Source organism: Microtus oregoni, unplaced genomic scaffold (assembly GCF_018167655.1).
Source record: "Microtus oregoni isolate MIOR12 unplaced genomic scaffold, Mior012 000008F_ref0000371, whole genome shotgun sequence".
In the NCBI taxonomy this organism is placed as follows: domain Eukaryota; kingdom Metazoa; phylum Chordata; class Mammalia; order Rodentia; family Cricetidae; genus Microtus; species Microtus oregoni.
Window position 1 is genome coordinate 36,202,608 of NW_024543067.1, and position 22,967 is coordinate 36,225,574.

The 22,967-nt window shown below is 35.7% G+C and overlaps 1 protein-coding gene and 1 pseudogene across 1 annotated transcript; one reads left to right on the forward strand and one right to left on the reverse strand.

Annotated features, from left to right (window-relative positions):
* Window positions 1-4,687: 4,687 nt before the first annotated feature.
* LOC121451269 lies at window positions 4,688-5,080 on the reverse strand (annotated as a pseudogene).
* An 8,887-nt stretch (window positions 5,081-13,967) lies between these two features.
* Window positions 13,968-20,451, forward strand: LOC121451930 (olfactory receptor 18-like). Its single transcript, XM_041657753.1, has 2 exons — window positions 13,968-13,996; window positions 19,509-20,451. Exons 1-2 carry the CDS (start codon window positions 13,968-13,970, stop codon window positions 20,449-20,451), a joined length of 972 nt encoding a protein of 323 aa, XP_041513687.1.
* Window positions 20,452-22,967: the final 2,516 nt, after the last annotated feature.

A 22,967-nucleotide genomic window follows, 5' to 3' on the forward strand; every position in this document is an offset into this window, starting at 1 on the left:
ACACCATACATATACATTGTTCCCCTCAAACTCATATTAATCATGCCTACTTAAGGAGATAAAATGGACGCGCGCGCGTGTGTGTGTGTGTGTGTGTGTGTGTGTGTGTGTGTGTGTGTACAGGGAATTTATTTGAGTGGCTTACATGCCGTGGTTCAGAGTAGTCCAATAAAGACAACTCCGCACTAGAAAAGTCAAGGATACTTAGATGTTCAGTCAACAAGACCGAATGTTTCAGCAGGCACAATCTGAAATTGGCACTCAGAAGAGATACTAAAGAACTGATACTCTTCAGCCTAGGTTCGAACCCAAAATAAAAGTTCTTGTACCAGCAATGGGTTGGCCTCTCAAAAAGATGGATGAACATGCCAGGAAGAGTGAACACAAGCAGATAAAAAGCAAAAGCTTCATTTTCCCATATCCTTTCATGTGGCATGCTGCAAGAAGATTTGGTGTCTTTCAACCTCAAATCATCAAATCAAGAAAATATGTCACAGGTATTCTCAGTTGTGTAGGTTGTAGGTGATTCTAGATATAAACAATTTGTCAACCAAGATTAGATGTTACAGTCAGGGTTCTCTAGAGGAATCAAACATATAGGGGAGTTATCAGATTACTTTGTATAATGGTGACAAGTAGTTAAACAATTGCCACTTAAGCTTTGCATAGTTAAAGAATGATTTGATGATCCCAATATAATACAGAATGACTTGGCTTATTCCCTTTTTATTAATTTTAATAAGGCCTAGGTTTCTGCAACAGGACAGATGATCTTGTCTGCCTGTAGGGATAAGTCCAAGTCCAGGCCATTGGGGGCGTGTTTGCCTCAGGCTAATGTTTACCTATAAATCTGCCAGGCATGTGCCCAGCCGCCCCTTCTGCTTCCTGTTCTCCGCGGAACCGTGGTACTGTAAGTCTATTTCTACATTAAAGCTGTATATATTTTTTACAATCAGTCTGCATTCATTTTATGCCGCTACATCTGCCTTAAGTGAACAATTTTCTGTTTCCCAGACTTACCCATCTTTGGTATGTGTATTCTAATTATAAATTTCCATGTCTTAGGGGCCTGGCAGGAAAAACTATCAAACTTATCTATGACTCCCAACCTCTGTAAGCAAAGGGTTAAGGGAGAAAGTACCTCTGGGTTTTGTGTCTCTGAGCCAAGTTTTTGTCAAGAGACTTTATCTGCAATTAGATAATGTTTTGTGAATAAACAGGCTCCTAATGGCTACAGCCTCCTCATTAAAAGAAAGGAGGATGACCAGGGTTGGGAATGCATTTTTTATTTGTTCTAGATTGTTTCTTAACTATTTTTGCTGTATCAAAATCTAAATTTTTTATCAATTATATCAAACCCAAGCACTCATAGAAAATGACAAATTTTTCTTAACATCTTATGGTGAATTAAAGCTGTTACATTTAACCTGATAATAACACAATTCTAGAGTAGAAATTAACAATAAACATACAATTTGCCACATTACAATTCTCTTAAATCCATTTTAATAAAAAGACAAGAAAAGGTTACTGTGATAGGTTATAGTCCAACCGCATTGCTGCTTTTAATTAATTGTCCCAGTCTCTGAGCAGCAGCTAAAATCTTTTAGGATACCCTCCCCATATTTGAAGAGGGAATTCTGTCACTCCTTGTAACAATACCATTTTCCCTGAGAGAAAAGTTTAGGTCTCAGTTCTCAGGTCCAATATTTCAACAACAGATTGAATACCATGTTGTCAAAAATGTGTTCTGAGTCCCAAAGAGTAAAATTGCAAAATGTGTAGCTGTATTTCTGCTTTGGCTCCAGGGTAAACAGGTCTCAATAGGTCTGAAGTTTGTGCATCAATTCCATCAAGGAGCTAGAAGTCACCAGTCACCACAATGATCTTCTTTCTCTTGTCAGATTGTAACAAGCTGTTGTCAGGATTGTGGCGGTAGCAGCAACCTCAGTGGCAGTGTGGGTCCTGAGTGTCCAGATGCAGTCTAGTAACCCACAGTTAAGCCATGAGCTTCCTAACCTCAGTCCTGTAGTTCAGGTACCCCTTTCCTTGGCCTGCAGCATGTAGGCATAAGGAAATCAGGATCACAGGTTTAGGAACCTCTTTCCACTTTTCCTATGGAGTCATCAGTAGCTATGACATCATCAGGGCTGGTACTTCTCTGCTGTATTTGCAGTCATCTCATCTCGCTTTATTTTTTTTTTCCTGTGAAAAAAGTACAAACATATCCTCGACCACAAGTTATACAAGGTCAGTTCCTTTCCATAATCTAACACAAGGGTCTTTTTACCTTGCCTTAGAAAAAGTCACCTTGGTATCATCATGCCAAAATCTTTCTGCAGCAGATTGTTCACATACATCCATAAAAGGTTCATGACTTATGGCATTATATGGTGATTTTTAATTTTCTTGTTTTTATTCTTTTAAGTTGTTTTCACGAAGACAAGGGCATGCTCCACAATTCCTTTTTACCCTCAACAACATATGCAGCTCTTCCATTGGACGAACCATCTGTAAAATTTAGCATAATATCCTTTAAGAGATCTTTTGCTACAACTTTAGGAAAAGTAAAGGAATACAGTTGTGTTAATTACAGCAACAGGTCAGCTGGGAAAAGATTGTTAACCTCGCCTTTAAATTGAACAAACACAATTGCCCAAGAATCACTATTTTGAAATAACCAATTAATCTGTTGCTTAGTATAGGGAACATTGATCATAGCAAATTCCCTGTCAAAATATCCCCTAGAATTTATCCTATTTTTGTGCTAAGCAAGTTACTGCTTTAAAATAAGGATTTAATACCTTAACTAGTGAATCGGAAGGTACAACCATAAAAGCGGGCCATGTTTCCATACAACTGCCTTAGGAGTAAATTTTGTAGGTGATTTATATGATTGTTAGTGCTGATTATAGTTAATGTAATGTACTTGCTATTTCTGTATAGCATACTCTACCTGGGTGAGTGCCCATCTGGTAGCTTCTGTAAGCTGCATACTGAAATTTAGATCACTTCTCCCTCTAAGAATTTTACTTAGTTTTTGTCCTGCAGTCGTGTCTACTTCCAATATCCAGGACGATAACTATATGTTTTTCTTTGGGTTCACCTTCTTATTTAGCTTCTCTAGGATCACAAATTATATGCTCAATGTCCTTTATTTATGTCTAGAAACCAATTATGAATGAGTACATCCCATGTTCTTCTTTTTGGGTCTGGGTTACCTCACTCAAGATAGTGTTTTCTATTTCCATCCATTTGCATGCAAAATTCGAGAAGTCATTGTTTTTTACCACAGAGTAGTACTCTAATATGTATATATTCCACACTTTCTTCATCCATTTTTCCATTGAAGGGCATCTAGGTTGTTTCCAGCTTCTAGCTACTGCAAATAATGCTGCTATGAACATAGTTGAACAAATGCATTTGTAGTATCATAGGGCATCTCTTGGGTATATTCCCAAGAGTGGTATTGCTGGGTCCTGGGGTAGGTTGATCCCGAATTTCCTGAGAAACCGCCACACTGCTTTCCAAAGTGGTTGCACAAGTTTGCATTCCCACCAGCAATGGATGAGTGTACCCCTTACTCCACAACCTCTCCAGCAAAGGCTATCATTGGTGTTTTTGATTTTAGCCATTCTGACAGGTGTAAGATGATATCTCAAAGTTGTTTTGATTTGCATTTCCCTGATCGCTAAGGAGACTGAGCCTGGCCTTAAGTGTCTTTTGGCCATTTGAACTTCTTCTGTTGAGAATTCGGGTCGGGTGGGATGGGGGAAAGGGGAGATGGGGAGAGAAAAGTGAGAAGGGGAGGATGGGGAGAGCTTGGGAGAATGGGATGGTTGTGATTAAGTAAGGGTGGATATGGGAGCAGAGAAGTATATATCTTAATTAAGAGAGCCATTTTAGGGTTGGCAAGAGACTTGAATCTAGAGGGGTTCACTGGGGTCCAGGGTGATGTCCCCAGCTAGTTCCTTGGGCAGCTGAGGAGAGGGAGCCTGAAATGGCCCGATCCTATAGCCATACTGATGAATATCTTGCATATCACCAAAGAACCTTCATCTGGTGATGGATGGAGATAGTGACAGAGACCCACATTGGAGCATCGGGCTGAGCTCCCAAGGTCCAAATGAGGAGCAGAAGGAGGGAGAACATGAGGAAGGAAGTCAGGACCACGAGGGGTACATCCACCCACTGAGATGGTGGGGCTGATCTAATGGGAGCTCACCAAAGCCAGCTGGACTGGAACTGAAAAAGCATGGGATAAAAACGGACTCTCTGAACATGGCGGTCAATGAGAGCTGCTGAGAAGGCAAGGACAATGGCACGGGGTTTTGATCCTACTGCATGCACTGGCTTTGTGGAAGTCTAGCCTTTTTGGATGTTCACCTTCCTAGACCTGGATGGAGGGGGGAGGTCCTTGGATTTCCCACAGGGCAGGGAACCTTGACTGCTCTTTGAACTGGAGAGGTAGGGGGAGGGGAAGGGAGGAAGGGGGAGGGAAATGGGAGGTGAGGAGGAGGCCGAAATTTTTAATAAAAAAATTTAAAAAAAAAGAATTTTACTTAGTGGTTCAAGATCTCCTGTAGGATTTTTTTTTGTGTGTGTGTGTGTGGGGTGGATCCAATACAATGGCTAGTTTTTATTGGAGAAAAGTTTTTCATCACAGTCTAAAAAGTTAATGCAGGGCTCAGTGGGCCAGTTGGTGGGGCATCAGCTTATAATAGGTTCCACAGCTTGGGCATTGCTGAGTCTTACCTTTGTGCAGCCAAAACCAGATGATGGTACAGTTGTCCTCTTCACAAAGATGCAGCCCACTATTCATTAGTTGATGGTGGATGGAACTAAATTAGAATCTTCCTTAATGCCCAAATCTAGCTTTGGAGGTAGAATATTGTATGGAGCTAGTCCCTTCTCTGTGGCTATCATGATCTCTCTCTCCAGCCCTATAGCCTGCTCCTCATCAGTAGGAATGCACACCCCAAGACGTCATGGAGCACATTGCAACTGCACCAGGGGACCCAGGGGCCGTCAGGGACTGAACCGCCAGAGCACCCACTCTGCAAAGTAACCTTGAAGCCATCTCCTGTAATATATGTTAAATAAGGTTTTAGGCAATGTATATTTTATTCAAAGTTTGTAAGCTATCTTTATAATCCAAGTTGTAAGTCTGCTTAGCTGACAAGAAAATGGAAAAAGGAAAGCATATTTAACAAATAGTGCTGGCATAACACGCAGAAGAATAAAAATATATTCATATGTATCACCATGCACAAAACTTACATCCAAATAAATCAAATACCTCAACATAAAACCAACCACACTGAACATCATTGAAGAAAAAGTTGAAAGTACACTTAAGTGCTTTGGAACAGAAGACATCTACGTAAATATAACCCCGGTAGCACTGACCCTGAGAGAAACAATAAGAAATGGCACCCAGAGGTGCTCAAGACCACCCCTACAGGATATTTAAGTTGTGCTCCAGAGAACAAACACGTGGTTTTCCAGTTTTCCTTCCTTGACTTCTCTCTTGGGGGAAAGATGGTGACCAGGAGCACTGATATCTATTAAAGCTTAGCTTTCTCTAATTCAATTTGAGTTGGTCTGACTCAATTATTATTGTGTCGGCAGAGAGGTTTATTGGGGTATAGAAACATTTCAGAAATATATTTAAGCAACTATACTATTTTGTCCCATATTTACAATTATTTTTAGTTTTATTTTTGAATTTTTCTGACATTTTTAATATTATTTACCATTTATTTTTGAGCACTTATTACTCACCTCTCCAACTGTGGTGCATTTTTGTGGTTTTATGTACTCTCTTGTACACCTGGCCACACTTTTGTGCATTTTGGCATTCACTGGACTGCCCCACATTGGGTGCCATATGTTGAAGACTGACCTTGACAAAAATATCTCTTGCCAGATTATGAAGACACATGAAAAATAACAGAACAAAAACCATAGAATAATGTCAGGAAGGCATTCCAGTAATTACTGAAATTCACCCACATTTATTTTTCCAGAGCTTTTATATCAATGTAAACAGGGGGAGAAGGTAACAAAAGACTTTCTTAACATGATACAAAGAATAACTCAAACATTCGGTTGCTTACCGGTAATTCCTTCCAACTTGTCTTGTCCCAAAAAACAAAACCCACAGCAACTGAAACATCAGAGAATACACATTGCCTTACTGATGTGTTTGTTCAAGTCTACCTTCGTGTTTATGTTACTCAAACTATATATAAAGGGATTCAATATTTGAGGGAACAATGTGCACATCACATAAGCCAATGCGATATTTGTGACTGACTTAATGAATGAAGAGTTGTTATAAACGCCCAATTGACTTTTTAAAGCCCATGTCTATTCATGTATCTGGAGCACACAAATTAATATTATTGGATTATAACTAAGATCTCCAATTTTCTTTTATAATTTTAATAATCTTTACTGGACAAAATCTTGTTGGAGGAGGCTGCTTCATTGTTCCTGGCTGCTCAGTCCTGAAATAATCACACTGAATTTGTATTAATTAAAACAGTGCTTGGTCCATTATCTCTAGCTTCTTAATGGCTAACTTATATTAATTTAATTCATTTCTATTAATCTGTATATCGGCACATGGCAGTGGCTACTGGCAAAGATTTGGCATGTCTGATTCTGATGGCTCCATGGCATCTCTCTGACTCCGCCATTCTTTGCCCCAGCATTCATTCCAGCTTTCCCTGCCTACCTAAGATCTGCTTTGCTATAGGTCCAGAGCAGTTTCTTTATTCAGTAATGGTAATCACAGCACACAGAGAGGAATCCCAAATCAAAATCTATAGCTTTTTTGTTTTTGGTAAGTCAGTCTACTTACAAGCTTTAAGTTAAGTTCAATAATTGAAATCCTTCCTACGTGTAGACCTGAGCAAGATTAGAAAATGTTATATAGAGTTCAAACCCATGAGACTCCCCCAGGGAAATGGTACTCACCATTATTTGGAAGCAAATTTTAGGAGGAATGATGCAATGTTACCACCAAATTATCTGTTCAGGTCTGTGGAGTTCTTTCATAAGGCAAAGGAAAATGTGGCTTTTCAGTTTTAAGGGAAAATGCAAGAGAATTGATGGCATAAAGTACATTGACTTTTAAACAAACAAAGTATTTATAGTTCTGCAGATTTTAGGAAACATAAACATTCCAGGTACTAGATAAGTGTTAATGAACTAACACTATCCATTTTATTTATAAGACAGTCAATGTGTTAATGCTGATGTTTATTGTGAATTGTAGATGCTATCTTCAGGTGGCATCAAAGAGAATAAGGTATATACCACATGCTATAATATTCGACTCATATATTCTCAATGTAATGCAGAATCCATCACACCCTTTATAACTAGAGAAATTATTGGTAAAAAAAAACCTACCTTCATGGTAAAAATCTGTCATATACATTGTTAATTTTATTGTGATATTCACTTTCAATATATGTACGCAACTTACCCATCCTTTATAAGTTAAGTGCACAAAAATTTTAATCAATTATATTTAATTTATCTGAAATTACATCAGTGAGGCTATTTCATAACGAGAAATGAATAATTTGTGGGAATACTATTATCATGTATATTGCTTTTTTTATTGCTTTTTTTTAAAGCTGCATTTGATTAACTGTGAAGCTGTGATTCTGTGCCTGTCTAAAACACCTGATAATCCAAATAAAGATTGAATGACCAATAGCAAGGCAGAAGCAAAAATAGGTGGGCTTAGCAGGCAAAGACTTTGAGAACAAAGAGTGATAAGCAAGAGAACAATGAGATGAAAACAGCCACCCAGCTACAAAGCCAACCATGGCGTGAGAAGGAAAGTAAGATATACAGAAATGAGAAAGATAAAAGCCAAGAAGCAAAAGGTACACAGGATAATTTCAGATAAGACAAGCTGGCCAGAAAGAAGCCAATCTAAGTTCCGGCATTTATAGCTAAGAATAAGATCTTAGCTTGTTTGTGTGTGATTTATTTGGTAGCTGGGTGGTGGGCTCCTCCAAAAGTGAAAGGAGTCAAATGTCATATAGCAGAAAGGAATAACATTATCTATTTTAACTCTCAGTGTATAGTATTTTTATACCGCCATTTCATACAGGGCTTTGTTTTTGTATCTGTTCTTTCAGGAACACAAATACCTATACACTCATCAGAAATAAGCAAAGTATTTGGGGATATAAAACTCAATAGACTGAAATTTAACATTGCTATATTAATCATTGTAAACATCAGAGGTTAATCATTGTAAACATCAGGGATGTGTTCAATTTTTGAGAATTATGATTGAAGTATACAATAAACATACAAGAATTAAGATAAATTTAAACTTAAATTATTAATAGTGGATTAGACTTAATTTTACTATCTAAACTTTAACTAATAGACTTTAGATGGCCTGTTGATAACAAAGGATGCCTATACTTCCTAACTTACATAGATATCAAAGTTGGAAGATATGTCATCATAAAATGCAGAGGCTGAGTATTGTCTGGTATGATTCTTTCTAGGAGGATCCTTAGGTAATTGTTTCTGATTGGGCCAGATGTGTTGAAGGAAGCTGAATTATAATCTCTGCATGTCCATGGGCCAAATTTCCTAATGTCTTCATTAGATCCAATTATGTCACTATGATTCTCATTTCAGAAGCACATACCCTTAAAGTCCAATAATAGAATAAGTTCAAGGATAAGATTCAGCAATCCAAAGTTTCATTATATTGAACCACTCTTTCTATTATCTCTTCTCATGACTTTTCTGAGCCCTTGCATACCTAACTCATATGACCACACTAATACATTAAAATATTACTTAATGGTTATCAAAAACTTCACTACACATTTAATGACATCAGGATCTGATTTCTGTTTGACCCATAAAATAAGGCATATTTATGTGTCAAAATATAATTATAAATAATAGCTGTTTGTTATCAGTGAGCTATACCTGAAAAATACAAGTTTTCTGAAAATTCTTTACCATTTTCTTTGTTCAGTTCTTACTTCAGAAAATATACATGAATTTATGTATTTAAAAATTTTATCTTTTGTGTTATAATTTTAATTTTCTTTTATTTGAATCTTCATGATAAAATCTCACATAGCATAGGCTTAGGATTTTGTTTTAGTTTATGTCTAAATTTTAATTTATTTTAATTTTATGTTATAAAAAGAAAACAAACTATCTTTTTTCATTTTACATGCAAATCTCCATTCCCTCTCCCTCCCCTCTTCTCATCCCCTCCTCTTATCCCCCACTCCCCATCCATTTCTCAGAGAGGGTAAGGCAGATTGCTTTGGGGGAAAGTCCAAGGCCCTCCCTTCTATATCTTGGCTGAGCAAGGTATCCATCCTAAGAGAATAGGTTCCCAAAAATCCAGTACAATCAGTAGGGATAAATCCTGGTGCCACAGTCAGTTGCTCCTCAGTCTTTCCCAGCCATTCAACAGTCACCCACATTCAGGACTAGTTTGGACCTAGACTGGTTCCTTCCTTGTCCTGCTGGAGTTAGTGAGTTCCCATTAGCTAAGAAACTGTTCCAGTGGGTGTCACCATCATATTCTGATCTCTTTGCTCATATTCTCACTCCTCCAAATCTTCAACTGGACTTTAGCTGCTCAGCCCAGTGCTCCAATGTGGGTCTCTGCCTCTCTTTCCATCTTGCTGGATAAAGGTTTTATGTTGGCATTTCAAATACTCATAAAATTGACTATAGGGCAAGTCCAGTTCAGGTACTTTTTCCTCTATTGCTTAGGGTTTTAGCTGAGGTCATCCTTGTAGATTCCTGGGAATTTCTCTAGTGACAGATTTCTTGCTAGTCCCATAATGACTCCCTCAATCAAAATATCTTTTAACTTTCTCTTATCTTTGTCCTTCCTACAACTTGACTATCCCATTTCTCAAGGTCTTTTCCCCTTCCCGTTCCCCCTTCCTTTCTTCCCTCCCTTTCCCCTTCGACCTCCTTTCTCCCCCACCCCCATGCGCCCAGTTTTGTCAAGCGATCTTGTCTACTCCCCTTTCCAGGTGTGTCTATGCATATTTTTCTTAGGGTTCAGCTTGTTACTTAGCTTCTCTAAGGTCATGGACTATAGGATTGTTATAATTTGCTTTACAACTAGTATCCACTTATGAGTGAGTACATATTATGCTCATCTTTTTAGGTCTGGGTTATATCACTCAGAATGTTTTTTTTTCAAGTTCCATGCATTTGCATGTGAATTTCAAGATATCATTGTTTTTTACCTCTGAGTAGTCCTCCAATGTGTACACATGTCACATTTTCTTCATCCATTCTTTGATAACTGAGGGACAACATCTAGGTTGTTTGCAGTTTCTGGCTATTACAAAAAATGCTGTTATGAAAATAGTTGAACAGATGTCCTTGTAGTATGATTGATAATCTTTTGGGAATTTGCCCAAGAGTGGTATTGCTGGATCCTGAGGTAAGATGATCCCAATTTTCAAAATAAATGCCATATTTCTGGGTGGTGGTGATGCACGCCTTTAATCTCAGCACTCCAGAAGCAGAGGTAGTCAGATCTCTGTGAGTTCAAGGCCAGCCTGGTCTACAAGAGCTAATTCCAGGACAGGTATTAAAGCTACAGAAAAACCTTGTCTCATTTTTTTTAAAGCCATACTTTTCTCCAGAGTGCTTGTATAAGTCTACATTCCCACCAGGAGTGGAGATATGTTCCTCTTACTCCACATCCTCTAAAGCATAAGCTAACATTGGTGTTTTTGATCTTAGTCGTTCTGAGTGGTATAAAATGGTATCTCAGAGTCATTCTGATTTGTATTTTCCTGACGGATAAGAATGTTAAACATTTCTTAATGTGTTTTTCCACCACTTGAGATTCTCTTGCCAGCCTGCAACCCATTCCCTGTGTGTTGTTCTTGTCCATGTACCTGATATCAGTCCTTGGGAACCTTCTTATCATTCTGGCTGTCAGCTCTGACCCAACTTCCACACCCCTATGTACTTCATCCTCTCCATTCTGTTCTTGACTGACATTGGCTTCATTTCTACCAAAGGCCTCCATTTATCTGACTGTAAAGCATTTTCGTAATTAGTGATTGCTGGGGGAGGGTCCAGTACATTACAGATGGTGCCATCTCTGGGCTGGTGGTGCTGAATTCTAAAAGATTGCAGGCTAAGCAATCCAAGAGATGCAAGTCACTAAGACGCTCTTCTTGAGGACCTCAGAATGAGCTTCTACCCTAAGATTCCTGCTCTTTTTGAGTTCCTATCCAACTTTCTTCAATGATGAACAGTGCTGTGGGAGTGTAAATTAACCCCAAACTTGTTTTTGGTCATAGTGTTTCACCGGATCAATAGTCATGCTAAGACAATGTCTTTCTTATCAAAATAAGTATTAACATTTGAAGTCCACAAAAATAGATGCAGAGGAACTATATAATAGTTTTCAACAAAGTAACAGCCATTTTACTAATTTTGGAACTATTTATTGTTTCATTAATATATACAAATTTTCCATATGTTGAAACTCAACCAACTACTCTTACCGCCTTGAAGTGCACAAAAATATTATGTATGAATCTAATATTGATGTATAACTTGACAACAATAAAAATTAACTACTCTTTATCCTAGACAAGATAATAAAATAATAATCTTTCTAGATTTTTGAATTGACTGGCATACACAAAAAGAAACGGACATACTCCTATCCCTTGTCAGCATGATGTGGGAATCATTCCCCTCTGTATCCTATGAGTCTGATTGGTTAATAAAAAAAGCTGGCTTGAGCCTATGGCAGGGCATAGCAGAAGTATGCAGGGAAGTTGGAACTGAATGCTGGGAGAAAGAAAAGTGGAATCAGAGAGAAGTCATGTAGTCCCACTGAAGATAGATGCTGGAACTTTTCCCGGTAAGCCACAGACTCATGGCGATACACAGTTTAATGGAAATGGGTTAAATTAATATGTGTGAGTTATCCAATAAGAAGCTGGAGCTAATGGGCCTAGCAGTGATTTAATTAATATAGTTTCTGGTGATTATTTCAGGGCTAGACAGCCATGAAAAAACAAGTGGCCTCCCCTCCAACAGCATTAATAGGTAAGAAACCCTGGGAACTGTTGCCTCCATCATATGCTTTCTCTGCACCTCAAGCACTGAGCCAGACCAGTAAAATATCCACAAACCTTCCATTCCAATATTTATCAAATCCAGTCCATTTATATTATAAAACTGGAAATATTTTAAATCTGATTTAAGAAGAACTTTTGGCGAGGTGCTTAAGAGTTCCTGCTTAAAATGTAAATGTATTTTCATTAGGGACATTTCTTTACAGAAGGAGAGATAAATGTAAAGAAAAACACAACATACAAGCTGGGCGATGGTGGTGCACGCCTTTAATCCCAGCACTCGGGAGGCAGAGGCAGGCAGATCTCTGTGAGTTCGAGGCCAGCCTGGTCTACAAGAGCTAGTTCCAGGACAGGAACCAAAAGCTACAGAGAAACCCTGTCTCGAAAATAAAAAAAAAAAACCCACAATATACCAAAACCTATAGGAACAATGGACTTAAAGGAAACTTTAATTCATCACAAATAATGGGTATTATAAATATAATATAACAAATCAAAAACATATTATTTATTGAAGTCTTAGAAAAATAAAAAGAAAACAAACCCCAAATTAGTGAATAAAAGCAAAAAAAGTAAGGTTAAGGAAGAAATTGATGAAACAGAAACAAAAAAATATATATATACAAAGTGTAGAGTTGGTTCTGGAGAAAAAGAAGCAATTTTATTAACCACTTAGCCATATTAACCAAAAGAAATAAAGAAAAGTCAAAATTAATCAGATTAGATATGTAGAAAGATACATTACAAAATAGGCCAATGAGTACAGAAGATCATAGGTTTCAAAAACTTATTCCAATAAATTGGAAATTCTAAAATAAATGAACAAATTTCTAAGTTCATGTGAGCTACCAATTTTTAGCCAATGAAAAAATAAACAAATCCGTCATAATGAGATTGAAACATAAAAATATGGAAAGTGGTACATAGCAACAAAAACTGAGAAGATCCAGAGAATCATATTCTAAAATGCTATAGTCCAGCAAATTGAAAAAATAATTATCTTTCTAGGTGCCACTTACCAAAGCTAAAATGAGATCAAATAATCTATTTAAAACAAATCTATAGGCTCTCATGAAGCAGAAACAGCCATTTAAACTCTTCCAACCAAAAAAGATCAGGGTCAGATGGTTTTAGCATAGAATTATACCAGACTTTCAAAGAAGAGTTAAAACCAATATTAAGTTTTTCTACAAAATAGTAACAGAAGTAACATTGTCCAGTATGTTTTATGAGGCCACAATTACCCTGATACACAAACCACTTAAGACCCAACAATGAAATAGAATTATATCTTTTATTTTTGAAGATTTTATTACATTTTGAAGTTTATAATGATATCATTTCCTCTTTCTCATTTCTTCCTCCAAAGCCTCCCATATACCACTTGCTAAATGATTTTTATCTCATTCAAATTAATGGCATCTAACATATGGGTATTTTAAAATAATATAAAAGTAAAGAAATACATTAAGTTGTAACTAGAGTTTCTCCTGAGTAATGAAGAGATTTTAGTAAACTATTTCTCTTTTCTTCCTTTTTTCTCTTCTAATGTTAAGAACCTCTGAGATACTGTGATAATGTGAAGCAATTTATGTAATTATGAACTCTGGGCATTCTATCTCCAGGGTCATAAAAGAGTCAATAATTACCCCAGGCTGTCAACCTTGCTATTTGAGGACCTGAATATTTAGGGGGAACTGAAGAGAATTCTTTTCTAGTGTCTGACTGCATCAGGGGGATAATTCAATATATATTTTCATCAAGTATGAAAATTAAACCAGAGCCTTCTATGATCACAAGACAAAGGTGTTACTTTGGATCTTGGTCATGACCCAGCAAAGAACCGGCTTAAACAAGTAAGTGTTGAGTGAAATGGATGATGAAGAAAGAACCCTTAGAAGTCTTGGTTTCTCATCATTAAGAGAAAAGTTGATTAAAAAAACCTGACTGTAAATTTTCTTCTATGATAAGTGGGAAATTTATGTTCTGTGTTATTTTAAGGGGACTGATATAATTCAATTTGATTTCTTCCCCATGGATAGTATTATCAAAGATATCCCACACATCAAGAGGAAAAATGGTCTATTGACTAAGCATTCGTAGAATATTATGAATGTGATTTAAAAAGAGGAATGAGAATAACCACAGTATCATATCTATTTCCCATGGTCATCAGATGACTCCTTCAAAATTGTTTCCTATGAAATGCTGTTGTTACGAAGAAGAGGAAGAACAGTGGCTAAAGGAGAGCAGCAGTAGCATCTTGTACTAATTTTTCTTTTTTTTTAGTTTTTTGAGACAGGGTTTCTCTGTGGTTTTGGAGCCTGTCCTGGAATTAGCTATTGAGCATCTTGTACTATTACTGAAAGGTTTGAGCTTTGAGCTCTGACCTGTGCATTCTATGCAAATTATTCTTCTTCATTTACCTAATTATCTCCATTTCATAAATTACCAATTCTTTTCCTGGAAAACAAAAAAATGCAGCTTTTATATCACTTGTATACCAAAGTATTAAGATGAAAAATATAGTAAGCTACACTTGAAATGTACCATCCTATTGTGAAGATGAAACATTTTTTTTCAAAAGGGGCCTATTGGTTACTGAACAGAATTATCATGAATGCTTATATGTGTATGTTGTCATGTCTTGAATTCCTGACTGCTAAAACTCATAAAGATACGCTAAGAAATAATACCAAACGGTTAGCTCCTAAACACATACATACAAGAACCATTATACAAACTGTATAGTTTGTACTTTACATTTAGGTGTGTGTGTGTATGTGTGTGTGTGCATGTTTGTGTGCGTGTGTGTGCAATAACAATTAATGAAAACAGAGACCATGAATTTGAAAAAGAGAAAGGAAGGGTAGGAAGGGTATATGGGAGGAAGGTAGAAAGTAACATGATTCTATTATTTTAATCTCAAAACCTAAAGAAAATAAAAATTTATATTGATCTAAAATAAATAGTATTTTTCTGTTTAGCATATAAGATACATTACATGTACTTTTGCCTTACTCACATTCAACACACAGTAATGCTGATAAATTCTATTTTGTATTATTCTAAGATGAGATAACTAAACAAAATATTTGATGGTTAAGAGAAATTAAAATGAAAAAAGAGAAATTAAAATGTTATTTCATCATATCAAGAAATAATTTAACTTTGAATTAATTTATCTTTGATTATTATTTCTATAATGCTTGAAATGCTGTTAGTATCTCTGAAATTGATATATTCATCTGTGACTATTCCTAGTAGATACAACTGCATTGAATAGTAACAGATAAATGGGAAGCTCAGTGTGTAACTAATACATATTTATAAAGTATTGGTAAAGAAATAACAATATTTTTAGATATTATGACTAATAATGAGGTTAATCTTTGTAAAGATTCAAATAAGCTACATTGTAACCTACAGTTATGATTTTCTATTTATGTAATGATTTTTTTCATTTTGTTCTTTTATATGAGCATTCTACAATAAATTGAAGATAATAATTATATCTATTTTTTTCCAATTCCTCAGAGCCTATACTACAGTTATCACAAAAGATGTTTCAAAAAATATGTCAACAATAAATAGACCCTTTCTTGGCTCACAAACATTGGTTCCTTCAAAACACTCAGATTTTTTTTTCTATATTTTTGCCTCTTTCAAAATGCCTCCATGAGAATAGAAGTGAGATATTTTTTAACCTTATCTTTGAATGGATTATAACACTCATTTACTTAATCATCACAACACAATTTAATAGACCTAAGAAATTTTACAAGGTAGAATAAATAAATGCATGTGAATTTTCTAACTTGGCCTAATCCATATTTTAAAATATTATATCAGCCGGAGCATCAATGCTTTTGAAAGTTGTCCTCACCAAAATTTTAATTTACTATTAGTGGGGGCACCTTAGCCCAGAAAAATTGAAAATAAGAATAAAGGTTCCTCAAAAACTAACATAAATTTACCATATGATTCAATTATAACCCTTATAAATATTTACCTAACGTACTCCAAATCATTACAGCACAGAGACACACATCAGCTTTGAATGTAGCACTATTTCCAATTGACAAATTATGGAATCAGTCTAAGTATCCAACACAGGAATGGATAAAGAAAATATGGTATGTATATGATGAATTTTTTCAGCCATAACTTTAAAACAATGCACAAAAATTGAAGGAAACCAGAGATCATATTCAGGAAATTAAGCCAGTATTAGAAAAACATAGTTATTCAATAAAAATTAGGGTTGTTCAGTTTTACCAGTAATTAGAAATATTTGTAATTATTTGAATTTGTGACATTAGGATTTTATAGACATGTTTAAAGTAAAAAGATAAATAGGACTCAAAGTTCTTTAGGCAGGTGATTTATTATGCCCACTTTAAAAGTGAGGGAAGAGGCTGGAGAGATGGCTCATCAGTTAAGGGTAGTTATGTTTTGCAGATAACACTGTTTTGGTTCCCAGCACCCATACATATACACGCAAGCAAAATGCTCACCACATAGAATAATAACTATAATGGTAATTAAAAATAAGGACAATGTGCAGAAATGTTTACATCTTTTCCTGTGCTTTTTTCATTTGCACTTTCCCAGTTGAATCATAATATGAAACAATGACCCAAAGTTTACCTCGCATAACTTAAATAAGAGAATTGTAGCCCATACAATAGAAAATATCAGTGACATATATAATTAGGTATATGGTTACTGGGAGTTAAACATAGTGAGACCTCAGGAACTCAAATTTTTTGTTGTAAATAAAAAGGTTATGAACAGAAAAAGCAATGTAGCAATATTAACAGGTCAAAGATGCCAAGATCAAAGGGGAAAACTTATTTCCTTTACATTTTAAGAATATAATTACATAATTTCCCCTTTCCTTTCCTCCCATATACCCCTTTTTATTCTTTTTCAAGTTCATGCCGTCTTTTTCACTAATTGTGGTATATATTCTTCTAGCAATTTCAATTTTCACATTTAGATCTTCCATCCTCTTGGAGTTTGTTGTTGTAGAAGGTGATAGATACTGGTCTAATTTCATTCTTCTGCGTGTACAAATACAGTGTTCCCAGCACCATTTTTATTGACTTTTATTGAGCTCTACATTTCTCTCTGCTCCCCTCTTTGCCTTTCCCCTTCCCCATTCAACCCTCTCTCAAGGTCCCCATGCTCCCAATTTACTCAGGAGATCTTGTCTTTTTCTACTTCCCAAGTAGATTAGATCTATGTATATCTATGTATATCTCTCTTAGTGTCCTCATTGTTGTCTAAGTTCTCTGGGATTGTGGACATGTGATAATAGTCTTTCCGTGTCTGGGTTACCTCACTCAAAATAATGTTTTCTAGCTCCATCCACTTTCCTGCAAAATTCAAGATGTCGTTATTTTTTTCTTCTGTGTAGTATTCCATTGTGTAAATGTACCACATTTTCCTTATCCACTCTTTCGTTGAAGGGCATTTAGGTTGTTTCCAGGTTCTGTCTATGACAAACAATGCTGTTATGAACATAGTTGAGCACATGTCCTTTTGGCACGATGGAGCATCCTTTGGATATATACCCAAGACTGGTATTACTGGGTCTTGAGGAAGGTTGTTTCCTACTTTTCTGATAAATCTCCAGACTGACATCCAAACGGGTTGTACCAGCTTGCATTCCCACTAGCAATGCGGAAGTGTTCCCTTTTCCCCACAACCTCTCCAGCATAAGTTGTCATCAGTGCTTTTGATCATGGCCGTTCTTACAGGCCAGCACCATTTGCTAAAATTATTTTATCTGAAGCATATAATTTGAGGGTCTTTGTCAAGCATTAGTTGGCAGAAGTTACAAGTGTTAATGTTTGGGTCTTTGATTTTATCCTATTGGTCTATGTGGCTGTTTTTTTTTTAATTTATTTATTTATTAAAGATTTCTGTCTCTTCCCCGCCACCGCCTCCCATTTCCCACCCCCTCCCCCAATTAAGTCCCCCCCCCCAGCTCGAAAAGCAATTAGGGTTCCCTGTCCTGTGGGAAGTCCAAGGAACCCCCACCTCCATCCAGGTCTAGTAAGTTGAGCATGCAAACTGCCTAGGCTCCCACAAAGCCAGTACGTGCAGTAGGATCCAAAACCCATTGCCATTGTTCTTGAGTTCTCAGGAGTCCTTTCTCATTAGTGACTTCAATGGGATTCCTTCATAACTTTATATATTTAGGATGATAATGACTGCATGCTTCTAATATATAATTTATTATGATGATGGAGTATGTTCTAAACTACATACTCTAGAACTTTTATTATGAAGGTATCTTGGATTTTTTCACAGGTTTTGTTCTGCATCTTTTAGATGATTGCTTGATTTTGTTTTTAAGTATATTGTTGTGGTTTATTGCACACATATGGTGAAAATTCCTGAATCTTCTTAATAAAGCCAAATAAATTATGGTTAATATTATCTTTTAATGTATGTCTGTTCACCAGCAATGTTGGCCTGTAGTTTTCACTTTTGGTATGTCTTTACCTTGTTTTGGCTTATATAATGATGAGAGATTCACAGGATTTAAGAAATGTTTCTTATTTCTCTGATTTAAAAAAAAATAATTTAAGAAGTTTCTTTCTATCTCCTGTAAAGGTCTGGAAGAATTTAGCAGTAAATCCTTCTGGCTCTGAACATTTTAAGTTGGAAATCTTTTATTAAACTTTCAACTACTCATTTGCTATTGATACATTTAGTTTGCTAAATTCTGGGTTTAATTTTGTTGGTTTGAATAATCTATAAATCCATTAATTTCTTTTAGGTTTTCCTACTTGATGTAGTATAGGATTTTCAAACATTCCCTTATAACAATTTCTTTCCCTGTCTAAATGGACAATGTTAAGTTAATGCACAAAGTAATAAAATTTAAGCAATTGCCATCTTCTTAAGAATTTAACTCACCAAAAATTTTAATTATGTCTTAAAAAATAAGATATAGTTATTTTGCTGTAATAAAAATGATTTTTTAAATTGAAAGGTTATTTTTTCTCTGCATCAACCAAAAGGATAGCTGTATTCTAACATGACCTTTCTAACATGTATTCTAACATGATTTTTAATGTCCTTGGTTTTAAAATTCTCTTAAGCTTACTTCCTCAGGAATACATTTGTATGAAAGGATATGTGTAACTTAGAAACCCTTATAGAAAATTCCAGGTTCTTGGGATTGTCATGATGCTGTACATGATGAACTTCAAGTTATACCATTTTACTTGTAATTACTTGAACTTAAATATATGGATTTTTCCCTTTTAAGTTGTTTCTCTTATTTTTGAGATTATAATGTAATCATGCCTTATTTTATCTATTTTTCCAATTAATTTTGTTTGCCCAAAGGTGTCCAAACAATACAGAAGCGCAAAATCTACCAGTTGTTTCACAATTCCATCTCATGAGCCTCTCAGAGGATCCAGAACTGCAGCCCATCCTCTTTGGATTGTTCTTATTAATGTATGTAGTTACAGTGCTTGGAAACCTGCTCATCATCCTGGCTGTCACCTCTGACTCCCACCTCCATAACCCAATGTATTTCTTTCTCTCTAACCTCTCCTGGTCTGACATCTGTTTCATCTCCACCACAGTCCCAAAGATGATTTGGGATATTCAAAATCAAAGCAGAGACATCTCCTATGTGAGCTGCCTAACACAGATGTCTATGTTCATAATTTTTGGGTGTATGGATAGTATGCTTCTGACTGCAATGGCCTATGACAGGTTTGTGGCCATCTGTCACCCCCTGCATTACACAACCATTATGAACCCTCACCTCTGTGCGTTCTTAGTTTTGCTATGTGTTTTGGCCAGTCTTTTAGACTCTCAGGTGCATAATTTGGTTGTGCAACAATTTACATACTTCAAGGATATAAAAATCTCTAACTTTTTTTGTGATCCTTCTCAACTTCTAAATCTTGACTGTTCTGAAATGTTTACCAAAATCATAGTCACTCAATTCATTGGTGCCTTTTTTGGTTTATTTTCAACCTCAGGGATCTTTTTATCCTACTATAAAATTATTTCTTCCATCCAGAGAGTTCCATCAACAAGTGGAAAATATAAAGCCTTCTCCACCTGTGGGTCTCACCTTTCAGTTGTTTGCTTATTTTATGGAACATCCATTGGAGTATATGTTGGTTCAACTGTATCAAATTCTCCAGAAAGCTGTGCAATGGCTTCACTGATATACACAGTAGTCACACCTATGCTGAATCCTTTCATCTACAGCCTGAGGAACAGGGAAATTAAAAGTGCCCTTTTGAGGTTGCTACAAAGAATGATATAACTGCACAACCCCTTCCATCATTTCTGGAGTTTGAGCTGTTAGCCCAACTATTTACACCTAAAAACACAACCTATTTGGTGTTACTACTTTCATCCTACTTCACTAATACCTAAATGGATATTCCTTCAGGTTCTCTTTAATTTAATTGAATAAGAATACCTAGATCTTGTCTAGGTATTTTCTTAAACATAACTAAATTAATATATTGAAGAAAATTCATAATTTCTTAGTAAAGACCCTGGCTTTAAGGCCAGCTGGACTGGGACTGAAAAAAGATGGGATAAAACTGGACTCTCTGAACATGGCGGACAATGAGGGCTGATGAGAAGCCAAGGACAATGGCACTGGGTTTTGAATCTACTGCATGTACTGGCTTTGTGGGAGCCTAGCCAGTTTGGATGCTCACCTTCCTAGACCTGGATGGAGGGGGGAGGACCTTGGACTTCCCACAGGGCAGGGAACCCTGACTACTCTTTGGACTGGAGAGGGAGGGGGAATGGAGTGGGGGAAGGGGGAGTGGAGTGGAGGGAGGGGGAGGGAAATGGGAGGCGGGGAGGAGGCAGAAATTTTTTTCAATAATAATAAAATAATAAAGTGAAATAGTTAAGTTCAAGTTCCTTTCTATTTTCACAACTTATACCCCTTTTCACAATCAATGTATGCTTTGATATATATATATATCGACATATTTCATTTTTAAAATACTTATAAACTAAGAAATAATGTTTTATTTCATTATAGATCATATAAATGCAAAGCAAATCTAAACTGATAATCCATCTCATCCCAGTCAAAATGGCAATGATTAAGAAAGAAAATAACAGTTAATAATGAACAAATAAGAACATTTCTATATCACAAATATGAATATAAACTACTCCAGTAACTATTTAAGTCATATGGAAATTACTCAAGACAGTTAAATACTGATTTTCTTTATGACACAGTTCTACTACTCCCAGGTATTTATGCAAAACACTCCAACTCAACATATCACAGAAATAATTTCCAGGCAAAGTTTATTGCAACTTTACTCACAATATCTAAGTTTTAGAGGTCCCTGCATTGCCAAAAATATAGAAAGGAGTAAAGAATATATGAGATTTTTTTTTTACACAACAGAAAGATCTTCAATCATGTTTAACAAAATTTATTTCATTTGTAGAAAGTAAATTAATATAGTGATATCAAGTAAATAATAGCATTTTCAGAAAGCAAAAAAGTTTCCTCTCATTCATTGTTCCTATAATTTATATAGATACATGAAATAATATATGTTTGTATGTATGAACGATATGAAGTACAAACAAATGTTTCTGAAGGAACAATGAAGACTCATAGAACGGAACAGGGAGAAATTTTTTAAGATTGACTTATTTTATTTTATATGTGTGAATGTAAATAAGCTGAAAGAAAAAAAAGGTTATGATCATCTCATTAGACTCTGAAAGAACATTTCACAAAATTTAACACCCATTTATCATAAAGGTCTTGGAGATATCAGGGATACAAAGAACATATCTAAATATAATAAAAGCAATATACAGCAAGCTTACAGTTTACATCAATGTAAATGGAGAGAAATGCTAATTGATTCCACTAAAATCTGAAAAATACAAGGCTGACCAGTCTCAATATCTATTCAACATAGTTCTTGAAGTTCTAGCTAGAGCAATAAGAAAACAAAAGGAAATCAAGGGGATACACATTGGAAAGGAAGAAGTCAAACTTTCATTATTTGCAGATGATATGATAGTATAAATAAGTGACAACAAAAACTCTACCAGAGAACTCCTATAGCTAATAAATACTTTCCATAATGTGACAGGATACAAAACCAACTCAAAATACTCAGTAGCCTGCCAATATACAAATGAAAAAGAAGCTGAAAAGGAAATCAGAGAAATATCGCCTTTCACAACAGCCACAAATAACATAAAATATTGTGATAACACTAACCAAGAAGTTAAAGACTTATTCAACAAGAACTTTAAGTCATTAAGATAAGAAATTGAAGAAGATATCAGAAAATAGAAATATATCCCATGCTCTTGGATAGGTAGAATCAACATTATAAAAATAGTCATCCTAATAAAATTAATCTACAGATTCAATGCAATACCGATCAAAATACCAACACAATTCTTCACAGGTCTCTAAAGAACAATATTGACCTTTCTATGGACAATCAAAAAACCTTGATATCCAAAACAAGCCTGTACAATAAAGGAACTTCTGGAGTCATTACTCTCCCTTACATCAAGCTCCATCATAGAACTACAGTAAAGAATATAGCTTGGTATTGGCCTAAAAAAAACACAGGTTGACCAATGGAATTAAAGACCCGGATATTAATCCATACACCTATGAATACCTGATTTTTGACAAAGAAGCCAAAATTATACAATGGAAAAAAGAAAGCCTCTACAACAAATGATGCTCACATACTATATGTCAACATGTAGAAGACTGCAAATAGATTCCTATCTACCTCAATGCACAAAACTCAAGACCAA

Excerpts from the sequence above, each read along its gene's own strand:
- LOC121451930 (XM_041657753.1), top strand. The coding sequence starts at position 13,968 with ATGACCCAGCAAAGAACCGGCTTAAACAA. Across the intron at positions 13,997-19,508 it reads CAAAGAACCGGCTTAAACAA|GTGTCCAAACAATACAGAAG; the intron begins GTAAGTGTTGAG and ends GTTTGCCCAAAG.